Source organism: Anopheles darlingi, chromosome 3, assembly GCF_943734745.1.
Source record: "Anopheles darlingi chromosome 3, idAnoDarlMG_H_01, whole genome shotgun sequence".
NCBI lineage: Eukaryota > Metazoa > Arthropoda > Insecta > Diptera > Culicidae > Anopheles > Anopheles darlingi.
Genome location: NC_064875.1, coordinates 52,061,596 through 52,086,053, shown reverse-complemented (window position 1 = coordinate 52,086,053; position 24,458 = coordinate 52,061,596). Strand labels below are relative to the sequence as shown.

Sequence of the window (24,458 nt, the reverse complement as noted above, 5' to 3'; positions counted from 1 at the left end):
GTCTGCTTTAGTTGTTTTTTTTTATTAATTCAGTTTCCACAGCCTTATGTTAGCCGCTTTGTTGTAATAATACTTATTCAAAGATTATCGGCGTAAATATGCTTGATTCCATTTTCAAGCGTAGCCTGGCTGTACTGAAGGTCATCGTCCAGCTCATACCAAAGCCTTTGAAACTCGAGAGAATATGCGGACACCAGAACAGGATGGGACATGTAAAATTGGCTTTCCCAGTTTGTGCTCAAACCGGCCAACGTCCAGTTACTGGAACCAGCAATCAACAGACCCCCAGGTGGAAGCGGATCTACACCACTTTCATTGTGATCCTTCGCTGTAGCCCGCTTTCTTGCGTCACATCGGCCACAGGAAACCCCGAACATCCTTCTAAGCCCGGCTAGATCCGACTGAATCGCTTTATCAAAGAGAGAATATTCCATCTCTTTTAGCGGTTTTCCTATAGCTTTGATGTGTTCCTTTACGAGACATTCGGCACACAGCCACTCGCCGTCCAGTACGCAGAACTTGTGGTGCATTAAATTTGTTGTTTCTTTTTTGTACCGCACAATAATGCCTGCAAATGATGGAGCAAGGAGAACGGTTAGGAGATCTACGTACGAGGTAAACTGCTACGTTGCTACGATGATTTACCTTCATTCAACAGTTCCGGAAGCTTTGTGCTTGCGTTATACACCATGCTGTTGCAGGTTATCACCCGCACGATTACTCCACGCCGGTATGCGCGTATAAGAGCATCTCGCAATTGTTCCGTAGTGAACGTGTAAATCGCAACACTAATCGAGTGTTTGGCCCGATCGATCATGCTTACCAACCGTTCAATGTGTTCCGTGAGCACGGTTTCTGGCTTGGCCGATGCGATTGCCAGCGTACGACGATTCATAAAGTACACCTCGGCGATTTCACGTCTAGCTTTCCGGTTCCTGATGGCGCTGCGGATACCTAAAAACAGCTCGTACCCTACTTCCGACAGAATCCCTAGTCCACCAACGATGAGGAGCGATTTGCCGCGCCATCCCAGAGAATTAAAATATAATGCGATGGGATTCATTGCAGAAGTTCCGGGCTGGTCCGCGACGAAGATGAAATTTCGCTGGAAAGCCGGTTGTCAAGTGTTACTTGTAATGAACAAATTCTCCCGCGTTTTTCGTCACCAACACTACCAGCACAATCGAAAGAGTTTTAAAACAGTGCCTCAATCATTCCGTCACTTGCAATTCCGATTTTCTTTAGTTTATAAAACAATTGAATCATCAAAACCAACTTGCTGAACAAGCAAATTACCACGAGGAACGGCGTTTTGGGGTTTCGAATTCGTCGCCGCCGGCCGCGATGACCAAGGTGTTTAAATAGAGAGGTGCGCTCTTCTCGCGGATTTTAGAAAAAAGATGTGAATTTGACAGTTGAGTGCACATCACGGGGGCGCGATTTTCTTAGGCGTTTTCGCGAATTCATGGTTCTTGAGAAATGCGGTGCGAAAGTTAAAGTTTTTACAATTATTCTCAATGTTAAATGCCTAATAAAACCTTTCCCGTGTCGGCAAACGCACGCTGCTTTGTTGGTGCACGTAAAAAAATCCAATACGGCGATCTGTCAAGTTCTAAGACACCACCTCTCTATTTAAAACATCTTGGGCAAAAATGAAAACAAATAATTTTCGAATCTTTTGCGGATTTTGTGCAAGAAAAAATCCACAAAATTAATCGATTTCACCGAGAAACACTCGTCAACGACGGCAGCGTTGGTTCCTCTAGTCATACACGCGCGGAGGTGTACGTAATCTTCCGGAAGTGCGCCCCCGGTTACAATTGTGTCGCGTAACGAACCCGTGAACCCAGCTCGCCCTCGTAACCCATTCGATCTCGACGGCGAGGTGCGTAACAACCACCTCGATAAGCGTCTTCCGCGGTCCCTGGCGTTGTTATCAGTGATTAGTCGTTAGCGTGTGTCTACATTGGCCAAGATTAATCTCTCGGTGGAAATCAACATGGGAGAAAACAGCAAGGAGGCAGCGGAAACACCGCCCGCCGTCCTGTCGGCGGTGGCCAGCTTAACAACGACGACGGACCATCTAACGGAATCAGCGAGTACAACTTCCCCCCAATCACCACCGCCACTGCCACCGCGAGAGCATTTGGTAAGGGCAGCCGTTGCACTTTGCAGGCTGACTGGCTAGCTGGCACACGGTGTACAAAGGTCGTTCGTTCACTTATTAATCCATGCGGGAAACCGTAACACTGTTGTAGATCGTGACCGCCATTAAGTTCCTGAACAATCCGAACGTAGTTCGTAGTGCCATCAACAAGAAGCAGGCCTTTCTGCGGTCCAAAGGTTTAACGGAGGATGAGATACAGATCGCCTGCGAGCGGGCCGGTGTCTTTACCGCTGATCCCAAGCTCCCCAGCCACACCGTCATCAGTATGGGCGTGGAATCGGGTGGTGCAAGCTACGCCAAATCCGGGGCCAGCTACCAGCTGCAACAGCGTTCCAGTAATTTTCTCACTCGAATGAAGGACATACTCAGCTCCGTTGCTATGCTCAGTGGACTTATGTACGGGGCATACTGGCTCTACAAGGTACATGCTCTCATGAGGGTTCGCGTTAAACGTTGAGCTCCCTCCGTAATTGTCTCTGCATACTAAATACAACAAACGAAACTCCTTCGTTATCGCTTATTTGGTGGCTGGGATTGCTTTGCATGCTTGGATTTTTACTGACGTTCCTCAGCAATAGAATAGTCGGAACATACAACTGACCCGTACTTTCCATGATCCATTCGCTCTCGCAGAGATTCATCGAACCGTTGTTGTTTAGGGATAAAAAGAAGAAAAGTGTCACGGAAGAGTTGGCTGAATTGAACGCTTCGGTTACGGTGAAGATCGACACGATCAGTAGTGAGCTGACGGGTATCCGGGAAGAGCTGAACCGAGTCAACCAGCTTAATGATAAGATGAAGGAGTTGACGAGTTTTAAGGGTGATCTCGATTCAATCAAAGGTCTACTCCTGAACCGGTGAGTATCCTTGCCTTTGTGGTAGCCAAACCCCGCGCTCCTTTATGGTTGCTCAACGGTGCTTATGGACCCATTTTAGGAAACAATTTGCCTCCCCCAACCTTCCCATAGTACCACCGTCGATTCCAGCGTGGCAGCTACGCTCACAGCAGCACCAGCAACCGAGCAGCGAGGGAGAACACGACAAGATCGATGATAACGATACTGGCTCCGGGTCGGGATCCAGTGAGAACGATGTGGTGCTGAAGAACAGTGACAGCAGCTTGGAGATTATGTAATTGCGATTGTTCCTGGACAATTATTGCTGATCTTCCCTGACAATTTCTTTTTCTCCATTTGCTACTTTCCTACTTTGCAGATCTTAATTCGTCTAAATACGCATCACAAGTAACGATTGGTCTGCAAATAAAAGTCGTTTCCTCCATTATTGTGTAGCTTCCATCGCCTAAATTCGCGATAATTTTGTGCGTTCAGTTAGCTCCCATGGATGCGCTAGGTATAGCTCCCTTGGATCGTACAACGTCATCATGTTCTACAGGACCGTTTTGATCGCTCCAGGGAAAAGGAAAGGGAAACGTTAGGGTTCAGTTTTACATAACGTTAAGCTCCTCCTTTTTGTACAGTTTTGCATTTAACCAAACCATTGCCATTCTTCCTTGTTTGAGCGCTGCTGTGGGGATGGTGTTGACTGGACAGCATAGAAGGTAGCACCTGCAGACGATTGCGGGTATTGTAGAAAGCAGGATCGAAACGTTTCCAATCCTTTATCGATAGTTGTGTTTTTGGTTGCTTTCAGGGATACTGTGGAGAGTTCTTTACTCGTGCGTAACACGTGCGTTATCTAGTGATATCAATTAGTTTCCTGCAATGGTTTTGAACTGTAATGCCGATGATTTCTGGTCGTGGTGGTGGAACATAACATTTGGAAGGTAGAAAAGATCGAGCGGTTTTACGTTAGTGTGTAGTTTACTTGACTGCAAGTGAATGGTACCTACCCATCCGTGTGTCAGAATTGGATGAATAAACTCGATCCTATCCTGTTCAAGATACACACTACCTCTCATTCAATTGCTATCAGTTTCGCTGACCCATTCGGAAAATGGTAAGTGGAGTCGCTAGATCTTACTTCACTGTAACTGAGCTACGTACTTGTACAAAACCATACAACGTATAGTTATGTTGGATCAAAATTGTATGTTTAATTCATTAGTAAGAGTTCGACAAAAACTGTGACTGAATGCTGCATAATGAGTTAATTCAACTAAGGAGGATTTAATTAATATGCATGAAAAAAAGGAATAAACCGTTGTGCGATTTTTATTCTTTTATTTACTCACGACGCTTCAGCACTTCTCCTCGTTCGTCCCCTCGACATTTCGGGTGGCAGCTGCCATTCGTTTGTGTTTTGCTCTATGGTATCAATTCTTCCTCAGTTAAACAATAGTATTTACAAAATCATTCCATTTGTTTGTCGCCTGTATGTGTGTGGGGTCTGTTACTGTTATTTTTCTTTTCAGATTTACATACTTCCCCTATCGGTTTACTGTGTGTTGGTTTATAATTACAAATGTAAACTTACTATGTATCGTTCGAAGAGACGTTTCTCTCTTCAGCTCCAGCTCCAGCTTCATGCTTATCCTGCCAAGGTGCGCATTGAACTTCCGTGTACTCTTACTTTGGGATCGATGCTGCTGTTGCTGTTGCTAACGCTGAATTATGGGGTACATAGTGCTTGCGGTTGGCAATCATTTTCTTTTCGTAGCTCAGTTGATGCCTGCTTGTGGATCCTATTGTATTCTACGCTTTTAACTGAAGTATGTGTTATGTTGAATTGGATTGGGGATTGGTTTAATGATTGATCGATGTTGTCGTCAGTTTGGAAGCCGGTGGTACATAGAAGTATCATAGTACCACTCCTGATACATTTATCTTTTCACGAACCTAGACCTACAGTCGGAGCTACAGTACCCAGTAGGAATACCGAATCTTGGGCACGATCATTATAGATCGGATGCATTTGACGGCAAACAAATACTTGACCTCACGCTCTTCTCCGCCATTTGCTGACTGTCTTCTTTGGACTGCTCCGTGGAGGATTTTTTTTTGTTTAGTTTGTTTCGTCAATCATCTTCTTCATCGTTTTTGCAACGTCATTTTTGCGTTATAATCTTCTCCGTTTATGTGTCGTTCGTCTGCTGTTCGTCTTATATGCCACCGCAGCCGTTACATCATTTGTACCGTGTTCACTTATGCGTAATATTGTTGAGCTCCTCGTAATGAATGAGCTTATTATCTTTTACCATTTGTTGTTATATTGCGCTCTCGTTTTGCTTCTTCGGAAGTTTCGTTCTTCGATCAATTTGAAAAGCAATTTTGGTGCTGGTGCTGGTGCTATATGATTCAAAATTTGTCTTTCATCTGAAAACACTCGACTGCTGCGAAAGGAGTAATTCAAAGCTTAATAGCACGTCCACTTGAAACAGGAAATGGTGAAAATCGATTCCTGCATTCACGCAAAGGATCTGGAGCAGCGATGATGCTATGAGTATCATAAAACGTTGACTGTACATCGTCTCCAACACAATTGTTCTGTAGTACAAAAGAACAACAAGCGTCGTGCATTTAAATTAACCTCCGATACACACACATACCCACACACGCCCTAGTGGTGACTAATAATTTTAAAGAAAAATAAACAAAAAACGTTAATGCTAAAGTAGGAAGCATTGTAAATAACCATGAAGTGGGAGAGGTAGGTAGTAATAGTATCCTTTACTATAACCGCACACAGACGCAAATCACGGTAAGTCTTATTGCCTCAAATGGTGAAGAACGTGAGTACAAAACCCCTGTTTCCATTACCGTGAATAGTGTTGGACCACCGCAAAGAACATATCTGGAAAGGGTCACTTCCCCTTTTCGCTGTATCGTTTAGCGAATCGTTCGTACGCACATTAAGATCGTTCTAAAGTATAGGAGCTAGATGGTTTGAGCAAAAAAGAAACGTTTAAGCCATTCGTTATGAACCATTGCTTACTGCATTTTAACATTACTTCCGACCGTACATGGTGGATGTTTGGACGACGGATATTACTCTGATAACAACTGCGTACCTTGTAGGATCCCTTCGTTGCTCACAGTTGTCACGATTTTTCATTATTATAAAACAAACAAATAATCCTAACAATTCTATTAGTTGGGAAATGGAGAGCCTCTTAATGAACCGACGAAATGAAAATACTTTCTACCCACTACACTGTTCTCCCTCTCCTATTCTCCTACACCTTACAGTCGTTTCGACTGCATGAATCGAAAGAGCAATGGATTAGCATTCATCACGCCCTTACACATTACCGTTAGAAACCAATTGCTTGGTTGATGGTAGTGTCACGAGGGAGTTACTTTCGCTATCAGAACTCCCCCGATTTGTTTGCGATTACTCCGAGCAGGCGGCGTTCCGACCTGTTGTAAAAACGGAGCGATGTCCGTTGCATTCTAATCTGATTGCTTGTTGTGAGTAGTTAACAAGTTAGATTGAGCCAATACTCATAAAAAACGATTCGATTCGATCGTTAGATTTTCGACGTGCAGTATGAGTGTACCTGTATGAGAGTTTCGGTTTTTCTGCTTACAGCGCCATCACTCTCATCGAATCGGTTACTTGATTGTTTCATTGGCGACGAATGAGAAGACTTTACCATTGGGTCGTTTGTTGGTTACTACCATTCATGACTGCGCTACATTGGAATACTTGAGAGCACCGCAGTAGCTTGCAAAACCTCACAGAGCAATCGCTACTAGCTCAATTGGTTGTTTAATACGAAAATGTCATTTTTATGTTTTTTTTTCTTTGTTTTCTGTGTATGTGTATATCTGATGTTTTCGAAGGATATTGCCACTTCGTGCAAATCCACCTTCATGCAATCTACTGCGAACCATCAGACCATAGCACCTGACATGGCCCTTGAGGTCCACATGGGTGAATTACGTCTTTTTTCTTTTTGTTCACTCCCGGTTACTAACAATTACGCATTACTATAGAATAAAATAAAGAAATAATCGCTTTTAGTACACTCACAGCGCACCTCAGTATGCTCATCAAATTCTGTAAAGAGAATAGAACGGGAGGTCGGGATGAGATAATGACAACACATAATTATGACAAATGGGCTTCCTTACCTGCTACCACAAACGGTGTAGGTGTAGGTTACGAGACAGCACGGACCGCACATCGTTGGTAAACCGCAGCGCATCCAGCAGCGGCAACAGTGACAACAGACAGATGTCCATTGGATCGGAAAACCAGGACTTGATCGGTATTGCATTGTTTGGGAAACAGCGGTAAGCACCGGGCGAATTGTCTATTATGAATATCTGTAAAGCAGGAAAGTGATGCAGGAAGGTAAAGTTTTAGCTATTTAGCCATTCGAAACCGGATTCCTTTTTTGTCGTGCTCTGCCCTCACCCTGTTCAGATCGCTGCATATCGCCGACAGATCCTTGGTGTAGGAGCCGAAATCTGGCGTACAATGCTGACGATAGTAGCGCCGTCTCAGGATGTTCCTACCATTGTCCAGCTTGTCGGCGACAGCAGCGCCATAGATTTCCATGCTGGCCGTAAACACCACCAGATCGTACCACTGTGAAACCTATTAGCCAGGTAGAGAGAGGAGGGAAAAAGAGTAGTTGATAGAGTTCATAAACGTTGAAAGCCTTCATCCTGGATGCACACACACTCACACATGGCTGTACTTACAATGTCGAGGAAGTAGTCGACGTGTGGTCGCTTGTGCACGAAGAAGCGCACCGGATGCCGATCGATCGTCACCTTGACCGTGAAGTCGTGCGGCGTGCCCGGTTTCACCGTGTTGCGAGGCATCGCGTCGTGGTGCGAGTGTATGAGCGTCTCGTCCAGGTCCAGCACGAGCGTCTTGCGCTGGACCATGTTCAGCCGGTGCCGGGACACCGGCGTAAGCGGGAACAGTTCATATTTGACCGGTTGATGCTGTACAAACTAAGGCAGTTCAATTATCGTTGAAGAGAAAATCATAAAAGCGTATCATTTGGCGGTGGTGGTGGTGGCGGCGCGGCTGCGGTGTTGGTGGACGGTAGCGTTTAGTGGCATTTGTTTGTTTGGCTGGCAACTATGAGATGGTGTGGCCAGTGTGAATAGTGGAGGATGGTGGGCGCGTTATCAATGTGTACAATGTGCGTGATTATTACAGTATATTTTGTTTTTGGAGCATAGTAATTGGCATAAAGCTACGAGATTTACAGACTAAATTACAAAACGCAAAAACTATATATCAACGTATGATGATCAAGGCGGTATAAGCAATGCGCAACGTTTTCCTTCGAAATTATTCTACACATCGAAGTTGGCAACCGATTTTCATTTCATCTTCGGCCAAAAACTTCAAAAAAATAGGCGTGAGTGCCGAGTTGCGAGAGTCGCGCGAAATTGCCGCTGGTAGAAGACACACAGCGGGGAGGAGAAGCAATTTGAATATTGCTCCGACACGACAACCGACGGGATGAGAAGCGCGAAGAAGATATCAGCTATAATTAGAACGTTGTCTCCACTCCGCCACTGTTCCATTCAGTCCTAGAGGCAGATCTCGGTTGGCATCGTCATCGTCAAAACTTGGCTGACAATCGCGTAAGATATCACTTGAATGGGTGGCGTCTGCGACATCGGAGGCTACAAACGAATGCTGCTGCTTGCGAGGAAAAACTGTGCAAAAGCGAAAACAGCAAATCGCGCTCCGGCCGTAGCACACAGCGAGGCGGATAGACCGTGCAGGGATCAGTGCACGCCACGTGCTAGCACGTTTTACGCACGTGGAGCCTTTCCCCGATGAAAGGGATAGCTTGAGAGCGTTGGAGGCCTCCATTCCGTGATTCAGCGCTTCACAAGCCGCCCGCGATGCGTTTCCAGAGTCTGAGTGTGTTCGACTGGGCTCGGGTGCACGTGCTGCACCGGACAAGTGGTGTCTAGCGTCGTGTAGAGCCGCGAGCCGGAGTGAATGGGCTGCAGCAGTTGCGTAGCAATTAGTTCTGCTGCATATTGATCCGCGCACTTCCCTTCGCACTCCGTCGTCTATGAACCATGGTTTGGCGCGCAAGTGTCACACAACCGGACGCGTTGCGGCATTAAAAACAGGATTGAAATGCGCCCTGGTTGCGGCGCTAGGTCGCTGTTTGAATCGATTGTGGCAGGAGGAACGATGAAGGGAAGGCCATTGCAACACACGATGCAGCGACAGCGATTGCTTAGCATGCAGGTCTCTGACCTGATGCACCACGCTGGCTTTCCCCCTACACATCCCCTCTCACGGAGATTGCTAATCGGTGCAAGGACGGCCGCGGTATCAACATCAGCAATGCAAATCGCAGTATGAGTGATTGGTCGTGAGGGGTGGTGGAATGAATTGATAGACACCATCAACAATTCGAGCTTCTTCGTCAGCAGTTTTGAGTTGATTTCGTTTCCGTACGTCTGCGTCACGCACCCGTTGGCTTTTATTTTGCTGCCGATATTCATCTCAACATTAATTGCCACCAATTGAATCATCACATTTAGTAGACGCTAAACTGTTAATCTACACTAAAGCGTAATCTCCACACCCTGCTAGGATAGCATCGCTCCTCCCAATAATAACCGATTCGCGTACGCACATTAGCTACCAGCGGCCGTTCGGAGTATTTGAGGTGCGGCAAGGGATCATTCCGTTGCATGTCACCTGTCATTTTCGCTTAAGCGTTTGCATCCTAACAAGCGAGTAGTGGTGCTACTAGCATGCTATGGACAGAGGAGAGCGGCGGATTGCTGGATCGTTCTACAGCCGAACCTCGGGCAGATTCGTTTGCCAAAGTGCAGTAGGAAAGGAGGAGCAACCGAAGGGATAGTAGTACAATTTATCGAAATTAAATTAGTATTGTACTCATACTGGGCTACTTTAATTAAGAGCTGTGGTGCAGATTTGGGACAAGTACGATGTACCAAGAGAGAGGGACACGATTTGGTAGAGGAAACAACATTTCGGCACCTCCTCCCTCCTGTGCCACCTGGCACAATCGATGCGAGCTTGAGTGTCTTTCATATCGTGATAAGTGCTGTGAGATAAGATTATATTCCATTGAATGTACGTCACGATCCAACAATGATTACATGCAAGTTGTGTGTTGAGGGCATGCTGAGCCGGAGGTGCACTCTTGGGGTGCTTAAATAAGTCCTTAAACTAAGCTGGGTCACGGAAAGCATGCCATGAGACCAATTCTGTCTACCAAATGCTGTCTGGCCAATAGCAAAACATAAAAAATCTTAGCTTAAACGCAAACGTCCTATTTCTATCAGATGGCATGCCTCCGAAAGCAATAAGAGTTTTCGGAAAAGTTGAAAATCATGCTTACTGTTTCTTATACTATAAGCAAAATGAGCTATAAGCTCTGCTTGCCAACTCCGTGCGCAATACGCAAGTTTGAGCACACTATTGTTTAATCTGAACACATTTAGTCTCGCAACTGTATACTGTATCCATTTGCCATGTCTTTTCGATACTTGAACCCCCAAACAGCACAATTCATAACGTCTAGCGTCTTCTCAAATCCCCAGTGCCTGTGCACCGCTCATCAACGTCTTCGTAGTCCGCACGGTTTGTGTGTCGCAAAAAATAAATCTTCACAACAAACAGAACGAAACAACGGGCACTAACGGCCTGCACACGGCCTGTCGTTGGATCGTGTGTGTCGTAAGGTGGATGTGATCATTCCGTTCAAGTGCCGAAAGATGAGCGCAAACACGGCACACACATATGCCACACGCTCGTTGGTTTTCATGATTCGTGAATGAGCGGCGAACCAAAGCAAACGGTGACCGGTTGTTGCTGGATTCGCATTTCGTAGTTGCTGTAAATGCCACATTAGGTTCACTGTTGATGAACAAATCGAGAATTGGTGTACTAAACTATTGAAGCGCTAATAAGAAATGCCAAACTATGCGATACCAGCGTCTTTTTTAGCAGAGCATATAACTAGCCGCCTAAAACCAACGCAAGAGAACCGCGGAAGGCAACCTTAAAACCAGCGAACGTAACCAATGATAGCTTTGATAGTAACGGCGCCGGAAAGCGTCGAGAGAGAGAGAAGGAGGGAGTGAGGAAAGGGTAAGAGGAAGCGGAATAAAAATGCAAAAAAACCGTTTGGTGAAACTTACCGCCCGAACCTGTCGGTTGAACATGTAGCAGATGCAGGTCCATACCTTCGACGCCAGAACGAGAAACGCGCGTAAGTGCATTTGAAATTGAGACAACATTGGCATCCTCAGGGCCACCAGGGGCAGTGCATGAATGGAGGTCGCCTTTGACCCGCTCGGCTGTTGCGCACGCTTTTCCTTTCCTTTCAGGCGGTTGGAGGCGGTCACGGTGGTGCTTGCCGGTAGCATGTGCTACTGGTGCTGCCGGTGCGGTCGGCAGTCGCGTGAAAGCGGCTCGTCAGCGGAGACACTACTCTACGGAGCACCACAACGCGGGAACTACGGACTGCGTGTGGCTGCGATAACGCTATCCCACTGTTTCGTTGCTAGGGCGCGAAAATCTTCTTTGCTCCCGAGGGCACTTTCCACGCACGTAACGAACACTATTTCACACACACACAACACACAAAACGGCTTCCTAGTAACCAACCGAGTTGAATCGACGAGTGGTGGCACTGTAGAGTTCAAACCAGCGGCTGCCGCGATTAGAAAAGATCCAGAGAAAGAAATAATTAATGCAGAAGCAACCCCTAGGAATCCTCCCAAGACGGGAGCGAGCGTGAGTCCTTGAACAGCCCCTTGCTACTGCTCACTGGTTTGGCGACACACAGCGTTCTATCGGTGGCAAATACGCATTAAAAATCAAAACAGCAAGATACACTTGCAGGATGTATTCCGAGTGCGTGCGCGTTTAGTGCCTCCGTGAAGGCCGCCAAACGTGCCGCACCGCACCGCAAGGTTGTTTTCTCAGCAGGGAGAGTGATCTCTCTGAAAGGACAATTTCTTGTCTCAGTCGCCCAAGAAGGGAGCACAAAGACAACAAAATCAAGGAAAAACAAGACGACAAGGGACGAACCACGCTCCGCGCCTCCTGGAGCAGCGGCGCCTCAGCATCTTCGCTCTTTTTCGGCAAAGCTAGCGCGCGCACACCAAGCGCCACACGAGACAATACACGGCAGCCAAGGAGGAAGGGCTGGCTGGCGCTTTTCCTTCCTCTCACGCGCGAAGCAGAAAACGCACCATCAGCAGCCACGCCGAACACGCACCCCATCGAACGCGTTGCCAAGGGGATGGGGTCGCGGGTAAGAGGACAGTAGAAGGAAAAGCACACATTTTCGGGAATTTTGCACTTCCTCTGCGAGGTTCCTTCGAATTCGTGGGCGAGCGGAAGCAACCGACCAGAAAATGGTCTCTTCGATATCGGTGCAGGACGACGATGACGAAGACGGCGGCGGGTATATAAGCGCAAGTAACCCTTGACCAAAGAAGTCGTTTTTCTGCTACATTCACACACTCGACAAGCAGATACCGGCGACGGGCACGGAGGCGGGTGATTCCGATGCTCGGGGTACACACGCGCGGACCGTGGAGTGAAGCCAAAATCTCGATCGATCGTCACTCTCGTCGTCGTCGTCGATTCTGTAACCCGTTCCGTGAGAGAACGGTCCTTGCCAGCTTCGTCCGCGAAGGCCTACCTTACCCGTTGGTGGCTAGGGAGCTGGCCGTGCACAGCCGAGTGCACCACCCGGATCGCGGTTAGCGGGTTCGCAGGATTTTCGTCCAAAAATGCAGAATCCGATTTAGCAACAGAACGCACGCACCGCTTTTTGCTGCGGTTTTTTGCCACTTTCTGACCCTGCGTCCAGACGAGAAGTTGGCGATGGCAGGTTGAACTGACAGTTCGTTTGTTTCAGCAGGCCGGTTTGACAGTACCGGTTCAAAACCGATTGGAGAACCGTTAAAAATAGCAACAGCTTTCTCTCTCCCTAGAAAAGACTACGGTACAGTTTTCTCTAGCTTCTTAGAATTTGTACGCCGAAAATAGAAATTACCAGATTCTAGGGATTATTTTCATCTGGACGGAGGATAAAAAAGCCGCTCGCAGCCACCGATGGCAGCGCACATCAAACTGCCCACTCAGCAGAAACGATGCCAAGGTGCGTCTGGTGTGGTTCGCCGATTTTTTAAAACTTTTGGTACCTAACTCTTGTTTTTGGTTCCTAACTCTTGTTTTTGGTACCTAACTCGACTTTTCAAAAACTGACTTCAGTGCCCTCCGGTCAACCCGGTCGCCCCGAGAACTGGACAATTCCCCGTGAACAAAAAAATTGACGCCTGAGGCGTCAAGTAACGCCTGACGGGAATAGGCACCTCTTTCCTGCGTTGGAATTCGATTGTTTTTTTTATTGTACGGCATTGATATTTCTAAATGGCAACCTCTGAATTGCCAATTGGTTTCAACCCCATCCAAAGGGTTTCAATAGAAACTGTAAATATGCATATTTACATAAATTGATCACCACATTTCTCTTCGACCTCTCTCCACCGATCTACCGGTCCGATGGCAGCTGATAAGACCGCTCTGTTCGACAGCTCGTTGCTTACTCATTGGGCCTCCATGGCCACTTTTTGAGGCGCATCTAGAATGGGAAACGTAAGAACTTGCTTCACAACCGGGCAAATGACCAGGCAAATTTCCCTGTGGCTCACCTTTCTCCTTTTTGCGTTGCCGCTCTTTCTGTTTGATTGGCTCATCATCCGGCACTTCTGGAAGCCGGTCAGTGATATCGTCCTTATCCGGTTGTTCCGTTTCTTGCTGCTCATCAGCGGCAACAAGGGCGTCCAACTCGGCCAATACATCGTCTTCATCCTCTTCCGTTAGCACTCCGTTCAAAAGTGCATCGATTTCCTGTTGCTTCTCGATACTTTCCCTAGTTTCATCCAGTATTTGTTCCACCTCGTCAATGGACAACACTTCGTTGACCTTTTTCAAAGCCTCGTTTCCGACCTTCAGGCCACTAACGACCTGTGCCTCAACCTGCGCAAATTCGATATCCGAAGCAAGCTTCTCTAGTGTTTCCAGTTGGGCGTCTGTGTTGCTCAGTAGCTTCTCTTGATACTTTTTCTTTCTGAGCAGCGTTTTAGCTCGACTGGAATATCGGAAGGCAGCGAAAAGATTATAATCACAAAGAGCCATTAGGTGCATCGACGAGACTTACTCTTTCCTTCCGCTCGCAAGGCACTGTTTCGCCAGTTCTCGATCCTTTTCAAGCGACAATTCGATTCGTTTCTGATACTGTTTGAGCTTATCGCGTTGCTGTTTCAGTTGCTGCAAGGATTGGACGAGGAGAGACGTTTATCGTGTTGCAAAGTCCTCGCGAATGTGCAGTTACTTACGAGAATCGCTTTGTCCTGTTCTGTTACTCTGCTGACGGGTTTGGTTTTAGTTTTCCCGAATATATTTCCCATTTTTTAATGTTGCGAGGGACAACGGAAGAGGATGGAACTAATTCAATTACCGGAATGAAGATAACTATTTTACAAATCGCTGATTGTTTTTTTTTCGGGATGATTCATTGTTATGACAGCGAGCCTCGACCAAGGTTAATAATAGAAGATGTGCCGGTTCAGGCCGGACTTTTGAATTTATTCAGTTCGATATTCGTTTCGATTTATTGTTTTCAGAACAGTGCATCATTCGCGTAGAACGAATCCCAAACTTTCATTCGTTTGCCTTCGGGCAACTCCTGGACGGTGATGCCATCGTTGCCAATGTTCAGGCATTCGTACGGAGGAACCGTGTCCGGTACGGCGTTCCATGTAACTTTCGATGTGCTCGAACAATTTGGATCGCCGTTAGCAGCAAAACTGGTAAATATATCGACGATCTCCCGAATCGCCCGATATTCCATGGTGTTCTGATCCAGCGCGGTGGCAAATATATTCGAGAAAAGATACGAGATCTCGTCAGCGTGTGATGTGCCACGAATGTCGGGATCAACCATGTGGATCCGATAGTGATTGAAGAATGGCGAATCCACCGCAAACCGATAAACGAACGTTTTGATCCCCTGAGTCTGCTGCGATGCACGTGCCAAAATGGTACGATGCAAACCATGCCAAAACACACGATCCGATGCCATGTCGATGAAACCACCCAGATTGTCTACGCCCGGTTCCGAATCTGGGTAGTACAGTTGTTTTAGCTGGGCGGCGAATGCCATCCGCTGTTCGATGGCCAAGGGCAGGTGCATCGGCACGTTCCCAGCAAACAACCGGGGATCCTGTAAAACCGCGGCTAGATTGGGCTTCACTTTCTGCAGCAGTATTAGTCCTTCCTCTGAGGTGCCACCGATCATTACATTGATGGAGTTGCCCCAGGCCGCTTGCAACATTTCCCGCGGAGCTTTCGGAATGAAACATACCTCGCTCTGGTACGGTTCAATCGTAGGACCGAATGGAGTAAGCAATCCTTCTTGAATTTCCTGGAAATTGACAAGTTTTTAGGAAAATAACGTCCAACTTAGTGTTTCCCCCTTGCTGACCATTACCTGCGGTCCAAACAGTTTCTCCTGATGCGCTACGATGTCCTCCGGAGCCGCTTGACGGAGAAACTCGAGTGCTGCCTGCTCGCCCTCACACTCGCCCTGCCAACCGATGGCTTTCGCCAATCTTTCAACCCAATTACGTTGCGGTGAGAGGGCCCAATCGCACATCGTACTCCCGGACATTATAATCGCGCGGTCAAACAGCCCATTCGATTGGTTGGACAGCAAGTGATATTGCACGGAAGCACCGCCTGCGCTGTGGCCAAATAGTGTGATTGAGGTCGGATCACCTCCGAACCTGGCCACGTTATCACGCACCCAGCGGAGCGCCATCCTTTGATCCTTGAGACCGGCGTTCCCTGGCACACCGGCATCGGGCGATTGGCAGCACAGGAATCCGAGGGCACCAACACGGTAGTTCAGCGTAACCAGTACGATATCCTTTTCGATCAGATAGTCAGGACCGTACAGTTCTGTCGCGGATGTTCCCTCAACGAAACCTCCCCCGTACAGATACACCATAACCGGTAGACCGGCAGCAGTTGGTTTAATCTGCAGACGTAGGGAATGGATCGAGAATGTATTAAGGTAATGCAATAGCGAAGGTTCTTTTCTTGCTTACCGTTTTCGTGAAGATATTCAGCCTCAAGCTGTCCTCGCTACCGACGATTTGATTTACCCGCCGATCGAAGTGGTAACAAGGATCGCATTGCTTGGTGCAGTCCAACACGTCGGTCCAATTCGTTGGAGGGACAGGGTCCTAACGGAAAAAATGAGAGAAAGTTAACGATCAAAGAGAGATTGGCGATATGGGAATGTACAAATGCAAAACATTTCATTTACAGCTCTGTTTGATCATTATAAATTTTTCATTGGCCCAAAAACCCCATTTTTTGTTTGCTTACTACTTCAAAAGGGGGACAATTCTATAAACCAGAGCGCATTGATAACATTTTCAATTGTCTTCACTCTTGAGAAAAAGTGATTTGGCCATAACCATCACCATCATCATCACATACAATCATTCTCAGTTAAAGATAATCAATTCAATCATCAACACAAGCTACCCATTGATAAACTCAGTGCTGCACGATCGTCGAATGCCGGCCGAGAATCGTACCGATGTCGTGGCATAACAAAACATTGCCCTTGACCTTCGCCCTACCTTAAAACGTAGCTCCCCCACGGGCGGCTTAGCGTACGGGATACCCTGGAAGCTAACATAAGCCACCCCGTACAGCGATGTTTTGCTTGTTCCCAGCACTGGCCCATTACCGGTTTGCACAATAAGCTCACTGCTGCTGCTGCTGCTGTTGGCCATGATTTCCTGCGTTTACGAATCGTCCGGATTTCTCCACTTACGCACTTCGACTGAACAACCCTTAACGTTTGACGACGTATGTCTGCCTCCCGAATGTCGGGCCTCCCCGGTTGTCGTGTGGTTGTGATAAGCACCACTCAACAATCGGTCGCGGTTTGGCTCGTTACTGGTGTGTGCGTGGTTTAGCTGATGCTCAGCCGCGAATAGCGAGAGGAACAACTTGCAAAAATCTTATCGCACGTTTGACCCCCCCCTTCATGCAACATTTAGTAGATCTAATAATGGGGCCGAGATATGAGTATCGTCCGATGGAAGATACAAAACAAGCTGGCAACTCATCTCACCTTATCTCGGTTCTCACTATCTCAATTACAGCGTAGTTAATAACAGATAATAAGATCGGGTGCACATGTGGGTATAGCCCTGCTGCTGCCCCATCATCCAGCTAGTCAGTCGTTAGAAGATCTTTAGAGAACAAACTCCCCAACATGACGGACGCTCAGGAATATCCAGTTGTACAGACGTGCTACGGACCGATTCGAGGTTTGAAAAAGGTGGCCAGCACGGGCGTGAATTATTACAACTTTCAGCGTATCCCTTATTGCAAGCCGCCCATTGGAGAGCGTAGATTCAAAGTAAGGTACACCGTCGCAGGCACAGTTCGTGGATTGTGAGATTAACAAGCTTCCCTTATTACGATGGTGTAGGATTTGGAACTACCGGAACCGTGGACGGAACCGCTGGACTGTTCGCAGCAGGGCCCCAGTGGATATCAGTACAGCAAACTGTTGAACAAAATCATTGGCAGCGAGGACCATCTGTACATTAACGTGTACACCAAGCAGGTGATTCTACAGGATCGCTCTGGGCAGCCACCAATTGTCTAAATAATAAGGGTTGTTTCGCTTATCTGCTAATATTTTGGCATCAAATCTACTGACGGGGATGATGGATGGTTTCGCATTTTGATCTCGAAAGTAATGCATTTAATGTTGTCTCTTTGTCAGCTAAATCCGACCAAACCGCTCCCGGTGCTACTTTGGATTCATGGTGGGGCATTTATGCGAGGTTCGAGCGGCACGGAAATGTACGCACCGGACTATCTGCTCCAGAAGGATGTTGTGTTTGTTTCGTTCAACTATCGTATCGGAGCCTTTGGTAAGTGTTGTTCAGATCGAAGCTTCTCAAGTAGACGATATCCAGTTCGTGTTTGCTTTGCTTCCAGGATTTTTGTCGCTGGATTCAAAAGAACTGGGCATTCCTGGTAACGCTGGTCTCAAGGATCAGAATCTTGCCATTCGCTGGGTACGTGATAACGTGGCCAACTTTGGAGGTGATCCGAGATCGCTTACCCTCTTCGGAGAGAGTGCCGGTGGCTGTTCGGTGCACTATCACATGCTGTCCAACCAATCGAGGGGGCTGTTTGACCGCGCGATAGTGATGTCAGGATGTGCTTTAAATAACTGGGCTACCGTACCGAGAAGAAACATGGCGGAACGCTTAGCCAAAGCGCTCGGATGGGATGGAGTAGGTGGAGAAGCGGCCGCACTAAAAGTACTAATGGACGCACCGGCTGAGGATATCATTAAGCACCAGGATCTACTGTTGACGGCCAATGTAAGCCTGATCCGTCAAATGGAAAATGCGTTTGTAGCGCGTTTAACTCATTCACTAATCATTGCACTAGGAATTGGAGAACAGGATCTTGTTTGCTTTTGGGCCAGTCATTGAACCTTACGTTACTGAGCGTACCTTCATTCCGAAGAGTCCTCTGGAAATGTGCCGTGAGGCATGGAGCAATGACCTTGACATACTGATTGGCGGGAATTCGGACGAGGGACTGTTCTGTCTGAGCGGGATCAAGGAAAATCCTTCTATCATGGACAACCTGAAGGATTTCGAGTTCCTGGTACCACTGGAACTGGAGCTGGTGCGTACTTCACAGGCCTGTAAGGAGTACGGATTGAAACTGAAACGTTTCTACTACGGCAATACGGAGCCGTCGTTCGAAAATCGAAACGGTTATCTCACGGTAAGAGCTCTTGTTCAGCAATTCCTGAACGAATATGTAAAGTAATGCGCATCAATTTGTTCCAGCTTATGACGGACAAACTGTTTTGGCATGGACTGCATCGTACCATTTGCGGTCGTATTGCTTCTGGCAAGCCAGCAAAAACGTACGTGTACCGGTTTGCCGTGGATTCGGACACGTATAATCATTACCGGATTTACTTCTGCGATCGTAATGTCCGCGGTACGGCTCATGCGGACGATTTGTCGTACATCTTCAAAAATGCATTCAGCCCTGTTCCTGCCAATGATACGTTCGAGTATAGGACAATGATGACAATGGTAGGAAGTTGCCGTGTAACAGCGCTGGAATGGTTGATTATCCAAAGGTTATTTCTTGTAGGTTGAGCTGTTCTCTAACTTTGCTACGAGCGGTAATCCGAATGGAGGTGTTGCCGGTGACGTTTGGGTTCCAGTGGACAGTTCGATTGGTACATACAAGTGTCTCAACATCACCAATGATGGTTTAAGCTACGTAGAGCTCCCCGAGAGACAGCGTATGGAGCTGTGGGATTCCATATACCGCAAGGAACAGCTTTATTAGATGTTGCAGTATGCATGCAATCGCAACTGTTGGTGTGTTACTGCAAGATCAAAAAGGTGGGCCATTTTTTTCTACTTGATCCATACCCCTTATTTATTGGTAAAATCCATATCTCGTACTACATTTTCTTATAATCCACAAGATCCGAACGTATCTTCATGATAACCTAAACTGGTTGGCGGTATTACCAGCCAGCAAGTAGATTTGCTCAGGAGTTGCAGGAACATCTACAAAACGGGAAATAAAAGAAACATTTTAAGGGAAACGGTACCAATAGCCTGATGTTTTATACCTACCGATCATATACCAATCATCTGAAAGGCCAGCTTGGCGCCGAGCCGAATTTAGGGCCATCCGTAGAGCGAACAGCAGCGAAACTGTCATGTTCAGTGCCGGCTCACCAGTGGTTTTGGAGCGTAGCACAAAGTTCTCGTTGTGCGTACGCTGCAGGAACTTCACTCGAAAGTCCACGGGAATATCCTTCGCGCCTGCTGGTTTGTAATGCCAGGATCTGTTGTTTAGCAACGCCCCGTTCCCGGGGTCATAGACGAGCTGCTCAGTAAAGTACAATCCAATGCCCATCACGAACGCGCCCTCAATCTGTCCGATGTCGATGCCGGGACTGATGCTTTCACCGACATCCTCCAGGATGTCGACTCGGCAAATCTGCACATTCCCGGTTAGAATATCGACCGCTATCTCCGAGCACGTTAACCCCCAGACGACGTAGTGCTGCATCTCGTTCACATTGTATTGATAGAGTGCGCACAGGTCTACATGCTGCTGGTAGCACAGCTGGGTGATGGTCTCCCACGAAGCATCGGGATTCTGTTCCTTCAAGGGCCCAATACGTTCGTTTAGCAACTCGCACGCCTTCTTGACAGCATAACAGGCGGCATCGCTGGTCATGCTGCCACCGGAAACGATGGCGTTTGGTGAAGTGAGGTTGGCCATTCCTTTCACCTTAATCATGCTCATCGGTATGCAAAGTGTGCGGGCGGCAACCTGTAAAATTTTAGTATGCACACCTTGCCCCATATCAATGCCACCGGTAGTGATGGCCACGGTACCATCTGCGTGGTAAATCGAAACCAGCGCGTGGAGCGTTCCCACAAAATACTGAGGGTATCTCATCGGAACGATAGAGATGCCACGTTTCATCCAGCGGTTCTGTTCATTGTACTGCTTGATCTCATTGCGTCGCCTTTCGTACTCCACATCACGGGCGAACTCTGGTAGCAGTTGACGAATGGGGCTATCCTCGGGTAAGTTCTGCATTCGGACCTCTAGCGGATCTAGCCCCAACCGATGGGCGATGTTCTCCATGAAATTTTCCGCCATACTTATACCCTCGTTCGTTCCAGGACCTCTGCAGTAGGTGGTAGAGGGGGAATTCGTCAGCACACTGTTTCCGACCACCTTCCAGGCGCTCGTGTCATAGCAATTGCGATAGAACAGGAACGTCACCTTCTCCACTGGTTCATTCAAACTGCAGCCCGAATCCTGGTAGAACTGGTTCAGCAATCGTCGCACCTTACCCCGCTCATCCACTTCGATCTCATAGTTACTGGCACAGGCTGACCGTTTACCGATAGCCGCCATGTTGTCTTCGAGTGAGACTATCAGCCGCACTGGTCGTTGGCTGAAATGAGCTGCCACGGCACAGGCACAGGCCACCTGGGAGGCTCGCGAAATCTTCGATCCAAATGCACCTCCCAACCGACGGATGTGGAAGTTGAGGCTGTTCTCGGGTATTAGCAGAGCCCTGGCGATTGCAATTTGGCATATATCAACCCATTGCGTTGATGAGAAAACATTCATTCCGTCGTCAATCGGTACGCAGATACATTGCTGAGTTTCCATCGAGAAATGATACTGACTCGGTAGATAAAAGCTACCTTGAATTCTAATGCCGTTTTCATTCTCATCGGCCTCCCGATACTGTTCGCCTATCTGCACTTCATCGCTTGGGTGAATACGATCGGTAGCTCCTGCCCTGAGGACATCGCGAACGGTGGGCAGGATTGGGTGCCCATCGGACGGCCCATATTCAATCGCGACCAACTGGGCAGCCCGGTAAGCCTCGTCAAAGCTTTCGGCCAGAATGATACCCACCGGTTGGCCATGATACAATACTCGATCGCTACAGAAGATCTCTTCGGTTTCCTTATTCCCCAGCTCGGTGGGCATGAAATTGTTCGTTCCCGGGATGTCCTTGGCGGAATAGAAAGCTTCTACACCGGGCTGACTCAGAGCTTCGGTTGCGTCGATACTCAGGATACGGCAGTGTGGTTTTCTTGCCAGTACGAAAGCACCGAACAGCTGGTGAGGTTGATTGGGTAGATCGTCAATGTAGTCCGCTTCACCGGCCGTCTGAGCAAGCCCTTCCACCTTGGGTATGTGCTTCGTCATCGGCCAGTTATCCTGTATCGTGTCGTAAGTCTGCTGACCACTGGATAGCAATCGAGCGTGTGTTACAGCACCGGAAGCGTAGAGTGGATTGAGGCGGATGTTATGCGCCCTGCCAACGCTAAGAGTTGCCCGGTAGAAGAGCGACAATGCGAGCTGCTTCCGATAGTCAGGTGATGCGTCGGGCAATACCGCGTCCGGTTCCAGTGAGCTGTCCAGCACTGCTAGAGCCTCCTGGAGTACATTATCCTCGAAAACGTTCTTACCGACAAGAAACTCCTCCAGTGCGGTTGCATGAGTAAACTGCGGATTGATGCCACCGTAACAGATCGATGCATAGCGAACCACCGATTCCTGGATGTTCAGCAGGATAGACGCATTTACGTACGCGTGTGCGTTTTGTGCCCTGGGCATGATTTTGTATGTGCGCAGTGTATAGCGGGACGGATCCATCGGGTATAGCAGAACGTTCAGAATGATCTTCTTGTGCATGCCCAGTTTTAGATACTCTTCCACCGTGACGCTCTTGGTACTCACGTGTGATGTAGCTGAAACAGTGTGACTGGGTTAGCTGGAGGAACGGGATGCTGGCTTCTCGTAACAAGTTACCGTGTGTCTATACTTCTAGAAACTAGCCCTAGAATCTAGTGAATAATATATAAAATGAACACAAATGTATGAAGATGTGTTCATTTCATACGTCATCTACTAGATTCTTGGCCTAGATTCTAGACGTGTGGATGCACGGTTAGATTGCTTACCGATCGTAAGGCGTGCACCAACACCTTCGAGTAGCAGATACAAATCGGAAGGAAAGGCCGGATGGCGATGTTTGATGCTTAGGTTCCCGGCAATCGTACCGACATTGCGGACGGGCACATTAGCCACCAGATCCAGGTGTTTCACGAGTTCGCCACAGTACTCGTAGCCCTCGCTATGACTCGCCTCTTCCAGTATTGTCATTAATTCAGTTAGTGAAACGTTAGCGCCGATTATGAGTGCATCGTTGAAGAAGTGAACGCGCAGATCAGCGACGGAGGTAATGTCGATAAATACCTCCAAATCAGACGATCGCCGATAGACTCCTGTAACAGACGTTTCAGAATCACAGTTATCATTTTCCCCACTGTTTCAGCTTCCCATTTACCTGTAGCAGTGTTTCCGGCAACGAGCATATACGGTTTCGTTCCAATCTTGTCGAAGATCTTGAATACTGTTTGCACATTTTCTACCTTGTACCACTCCTTGCCACCTTGGAAGCTCAGTTGTATATCGTTCGCTTCCTCGCATAACGCAGCCATCGAGCAGGTTCCGCTGCACCTACCACCACTCTTTGCGCAAATCTTCGGTACATCCTCAATGTCCTGGCAGACGGCCAGTAGTTTTGGATCTGCATCGATCGCCATAGACTTAAAGGCATCCAGAATCGATCGATAGCCGGTACAGCGACAGATGTTACCGCCAAAGGAGTTCTCAACGTCCTCCATCGTCACCTTACCCTGCTTGGCCTCGAGCAAGCTGTACATGTTCATGACCATCCCCGGTGAGCAGTAGCCACATTGCGTCCCGTTGAAATGGGCCAACCGCTGCTGGGTCGCATGGTAACCCTTCAGCTTGTTACCGATTCCTTCTACCGTCACGATGTCCAGCCCGTGGCAGGAGAACAGCGGAAACAGGCACTGGAAGCAGAGATTGCCATACAGAAATCAATTTCGGGTCGAAAAGAGTTCAATCAATCGCGCCACCAGGAGAACCGATCAATCGATCATACCGAATTAACTGCTCGCGAGATGGTGCTCTTGGTGACAGGGTGTTGACCGGTTATGTTGACCAAACAAGCCCCGCAACCGGCCTCACGACACATAAATTTGGTGCCCTTGAGCTGCGCATGATAGCGAAGAAATGTGCCAAGCGATGTCTCAACCGGAACGGTCCCACTATTCGCTGTGGAGCATCGCGAGAAGAACAGAGAGCCAGATAGAGTGATGAGTGAGCGAGTGAGTGAGTGAGTGCGAGAGAGCAGCAGTCGTCGAGGAGGGAAAAGAGTTATTGTTGACGGCCCTATCAGCTGTTATCATGGGAACCACGATATCTATCCACCAACTGTCGACTGCGCTCATTGTGCTCAACCGGCGATGTTCGGCCCACTGATAACTTACCTTTGTATATTTTTCCGTTGATAGTAAAAACCACTTGCATTTTATTATTTTTTCACTTGGCACGGCGCAGAGCTATCGAGCGAGTCGAGTAGCGTCTAAAACTGCGTGATCCGGGCGTCCGCTAAGTGACTTTATAGCTCGAGAGTTCGGCTACGACCGGTCTCCGTTATCTCACTCGGCGCAACTTCGTGTCGCGCGTACGCCATCGGGCGAGAGCATCGTCGCCGCGTCTATGCTTCCGGTGTTAGTACGGCCGACGGCAATAATTCCACGTGAACTAAATTTGAATCATCAGCGAATCGGTAATATTTGCGCGAAACTTGACAATCCGTTGCTCGGGCGTAGGGATC

At 47.9% G+C, this 24,458-nt stretch overlaps 7 protein-coding genes across 14 annotated transcripts; 2 read left to right on the top strand and 5 right to left on the bottom strand.

The window, feature by feature from the left end:
- Window positions 1-5: 5 nt before the first annotated feature.
- On the bottom strand, window positions 6-1,418 carry LOC125957342 (uncharacterized). 2 transcript variants are annotated; one of them, XM_049689988.1, is made up of 3 exons: window positions 1,176-1,418; window positions 646-1,105; window positions 6-568 (listed from the first exon to the last, which is right to left on the bottom strand). In XM_049689988.1, the coding sequence occupies exons 2-3, from the start codon at window positions 1,061-1,063 to the stop codon at window positions 78-80; spliced, it is 909 nt and encodes a 302-aa protein (XP_049545945.1). In that variant the 5' UTR covers window positions 1,064-1,105; window positions 1,176-1,418; the 3' UTR covers window positions 6-77. The 2 variants fall into 2 exon arrangements, with proteins under 2 accessions (XP_049545945.1, XP_049545944.1); XM_049689987.1 differs by having other exon boundaries at window positions 646-1,418.
- A 49-nt stretch (window positions 1,419-1,467) lies between these two features.
- Window positions 1,468-4,257, top strand: LOC125957343 (peroxisomal membrane protein PEX14). 2 transcript variants are annotated; one of them, XM_049689989.1, is made up of 5 exons: window positions 1,470-2,149; window positions 2,259-2,588; window positions 2,801-3,024; window positions 3,104-3,298; window positions 3,383-4,249. In XM_049689989.1, exons 1-5 carry the CDS (start codon window positions 2,000-2,002, stop codon window positions 3,387-3,389), a joined length of 906 nt encoding a protein of 301 aa, XP_049545946.1. In that variant the 5' UTR covers window positions 1,470-1,999; the 3' UTR covers window positions 3,390-4,249. The 2 variants fall into 2 exon arrangements, with proteins under 2 accessions (XP_049545947.1, XP_049545946.1); XM_049689990.1 differs by having other exon boundaries at window positions 1,468-2,149; window positions 3,104-4,257.
- Window positions 4,258-4,314: 57 nt separating this feature from the next.
- On the bottom strand, window positions 4,315-12,908 carry LOC125957346 (CTD nuclear envelope phosphatase 1 homolog). 4 transcript variants are annotated; one of them, XR_007469228.1, is made up of 7 exons: window positions 12,758-12,908; window positions 11,239-11,753; window positions 7,780-8,037; window positions 7,490-7,672; window positions 7,204-7,398; window positions 6,977-7,129; window positions 4,315-6,938 (listed from the first exon to the last, which is right to left on the bottom strand). XR_007469228.1 is itself a non-coding variant. In XM_049689995.1 (6 exons), exons 2-5 carry the CDS (start codon window positions 11,464-11,466, stop codon window positions 7,207-7,209), a joined length of 861 nt encoding a protein of 286 aa, XP_049545952.1. In that variant the 5' UTR covers window positions 11,467-11,753; window positions 12,753-12,908; the 3' UTR covers window positions 4,315-7,129; window positions 7,204-7,206. The 4 variants fall into 4 exon arrangements, 3 of the variants coding, with proteins under 3 accessions (XP_049545952.1, XP_049545951.1, XP_049545953.1); XM_049689995.1 differs by having other exon boundaries at window positions 4,315-7,129; window positions 12,753-12,908; XM_049689994.1 differs by having other exon boundaries at window positions 4,315-7,129.
- Window positions 12,909-13,291: 383 nt separating this feature from the next.
- Window positions 13,292-14,619, bottom strand: LOC125957351 (charged multivesicular body protein 6). The gene is made up of 4 exons (XM_049690002.1): window positions 14,455-14,619; window positions 14,277-14,386; window positions 13,768-14,207; window positions 13,292-13,697 (listed from the first exon to the last, which is right to left on the bottom strand). Exons 1-4 carry the CDS (start codon window positions 14,524-14,526, stop codon window positions 13,663-13,665), a joined length of 657 nt encoding a protein of 218 aa, XP_049545959.1. The 5' UTR covers window positions 14,527-14,619; the 3' UTR covers window positions 13,292-13,662.
- A 12-nt stretch (window positions 14,620-14,631) lies between these two features.
- Window positions 14,632-17,115, bottom strand: LOC125957320 (esterase B1-like). Its single transcript, XM_049689952.1, has 4 exons — window positions 16,771-17,115; window positions 16,228-16,365; window positions 15,609-16,157; window positions 14,632-15,542 (listed from the first exon to the last, which is right to left on the bottom strand). The coding sequence occupies exons 1-4, from the start codon at window positions 16,924-16,926 to the stop codon at window positions 14,739-14,741; spliced, it is 1,647 nt and encodes a 548-aa protein (XP_049545909.1). The 5' UTR covers window positions 16,927-17,115; the 3' UTR covers window positions 14,632-14,738.
- Window positions 17,116-17,315: 200 nt separating this feature from the next.
- LOC125957321 (esterase B1-like) lies at window positions 17,316-19,824 on the top strand. Of its 2 annotated transcripts, XR_007469227.1 has the most exons (8): window positions 17,316-17,561; window positions 17,634-17,771; window positions 17,934-18,084; window positions 18,152-18,543; window positions 18,614-18,958; window positions 19,024-19,278; window positions 19,340-19,596; window positions 19,683-19,824. XR_007469227.1 is itself a non-coding variant. In XM_049689953.1 (7 exons), the coding sequence occupies exons 1-7, from the start codon at window positions 17,415-17,417 to the stop codon at window positions 19,538-19,540; spliced, it is 1,629 nt and encodes a 542-aa protein (XP_049545910.1). In that variant the 5' UTR covers window positions 17,316-17,414; the 3' UTR covers window positions 19,541-19,649. The 2 variants fall into 2 exon arrangements, 1 of the variants encoding a protein (XP_049545910.1); XM_049689953.1 differs by lacking the exon at window positions 19,683-19,824 and having other exon boundaries at window positions 19,340-19,649.
- On the bottom strand, window positions 19,588-24,219 carry LOC125957303 (uncharacterized). Of its 2 annotated transcripts, XM_049689919.1 has the most exons (6): window positions 24,109-24,219; window positions 23,721-23,893; window positions 23,097-23,628; window positions 22,711-23,034; window positions 19,837-22,497; window positions 19,588-19,767 (listed from the first exon to the last, which is right to left on the bottom strand). In XM_049689919.1, exons 1-6 carry the CDS (start codon window positions 24,146-24,148, stop codon window positions 19,697-19,699), a joined length of 3,801 nt encoding a protein of 1,266 aa, XP_049545876.1. In that variant the 5' UTR covers window positions 24,149-24,219; the 3' UTR covers window positions 19,588-19,696. The 2 variants fall into 2 exon arrangements, with proteins under 2 accessions (XP_049545876.1, XP_049545877.1); XM_049689920.1 differs by lacking the exon at window positions 23,721-23,893 and having other exon boundaries at window positions 24,109-24,197.
- Between the last annotated feature and the right edge of the window lie 239 nt (window positions 24,220-24,458).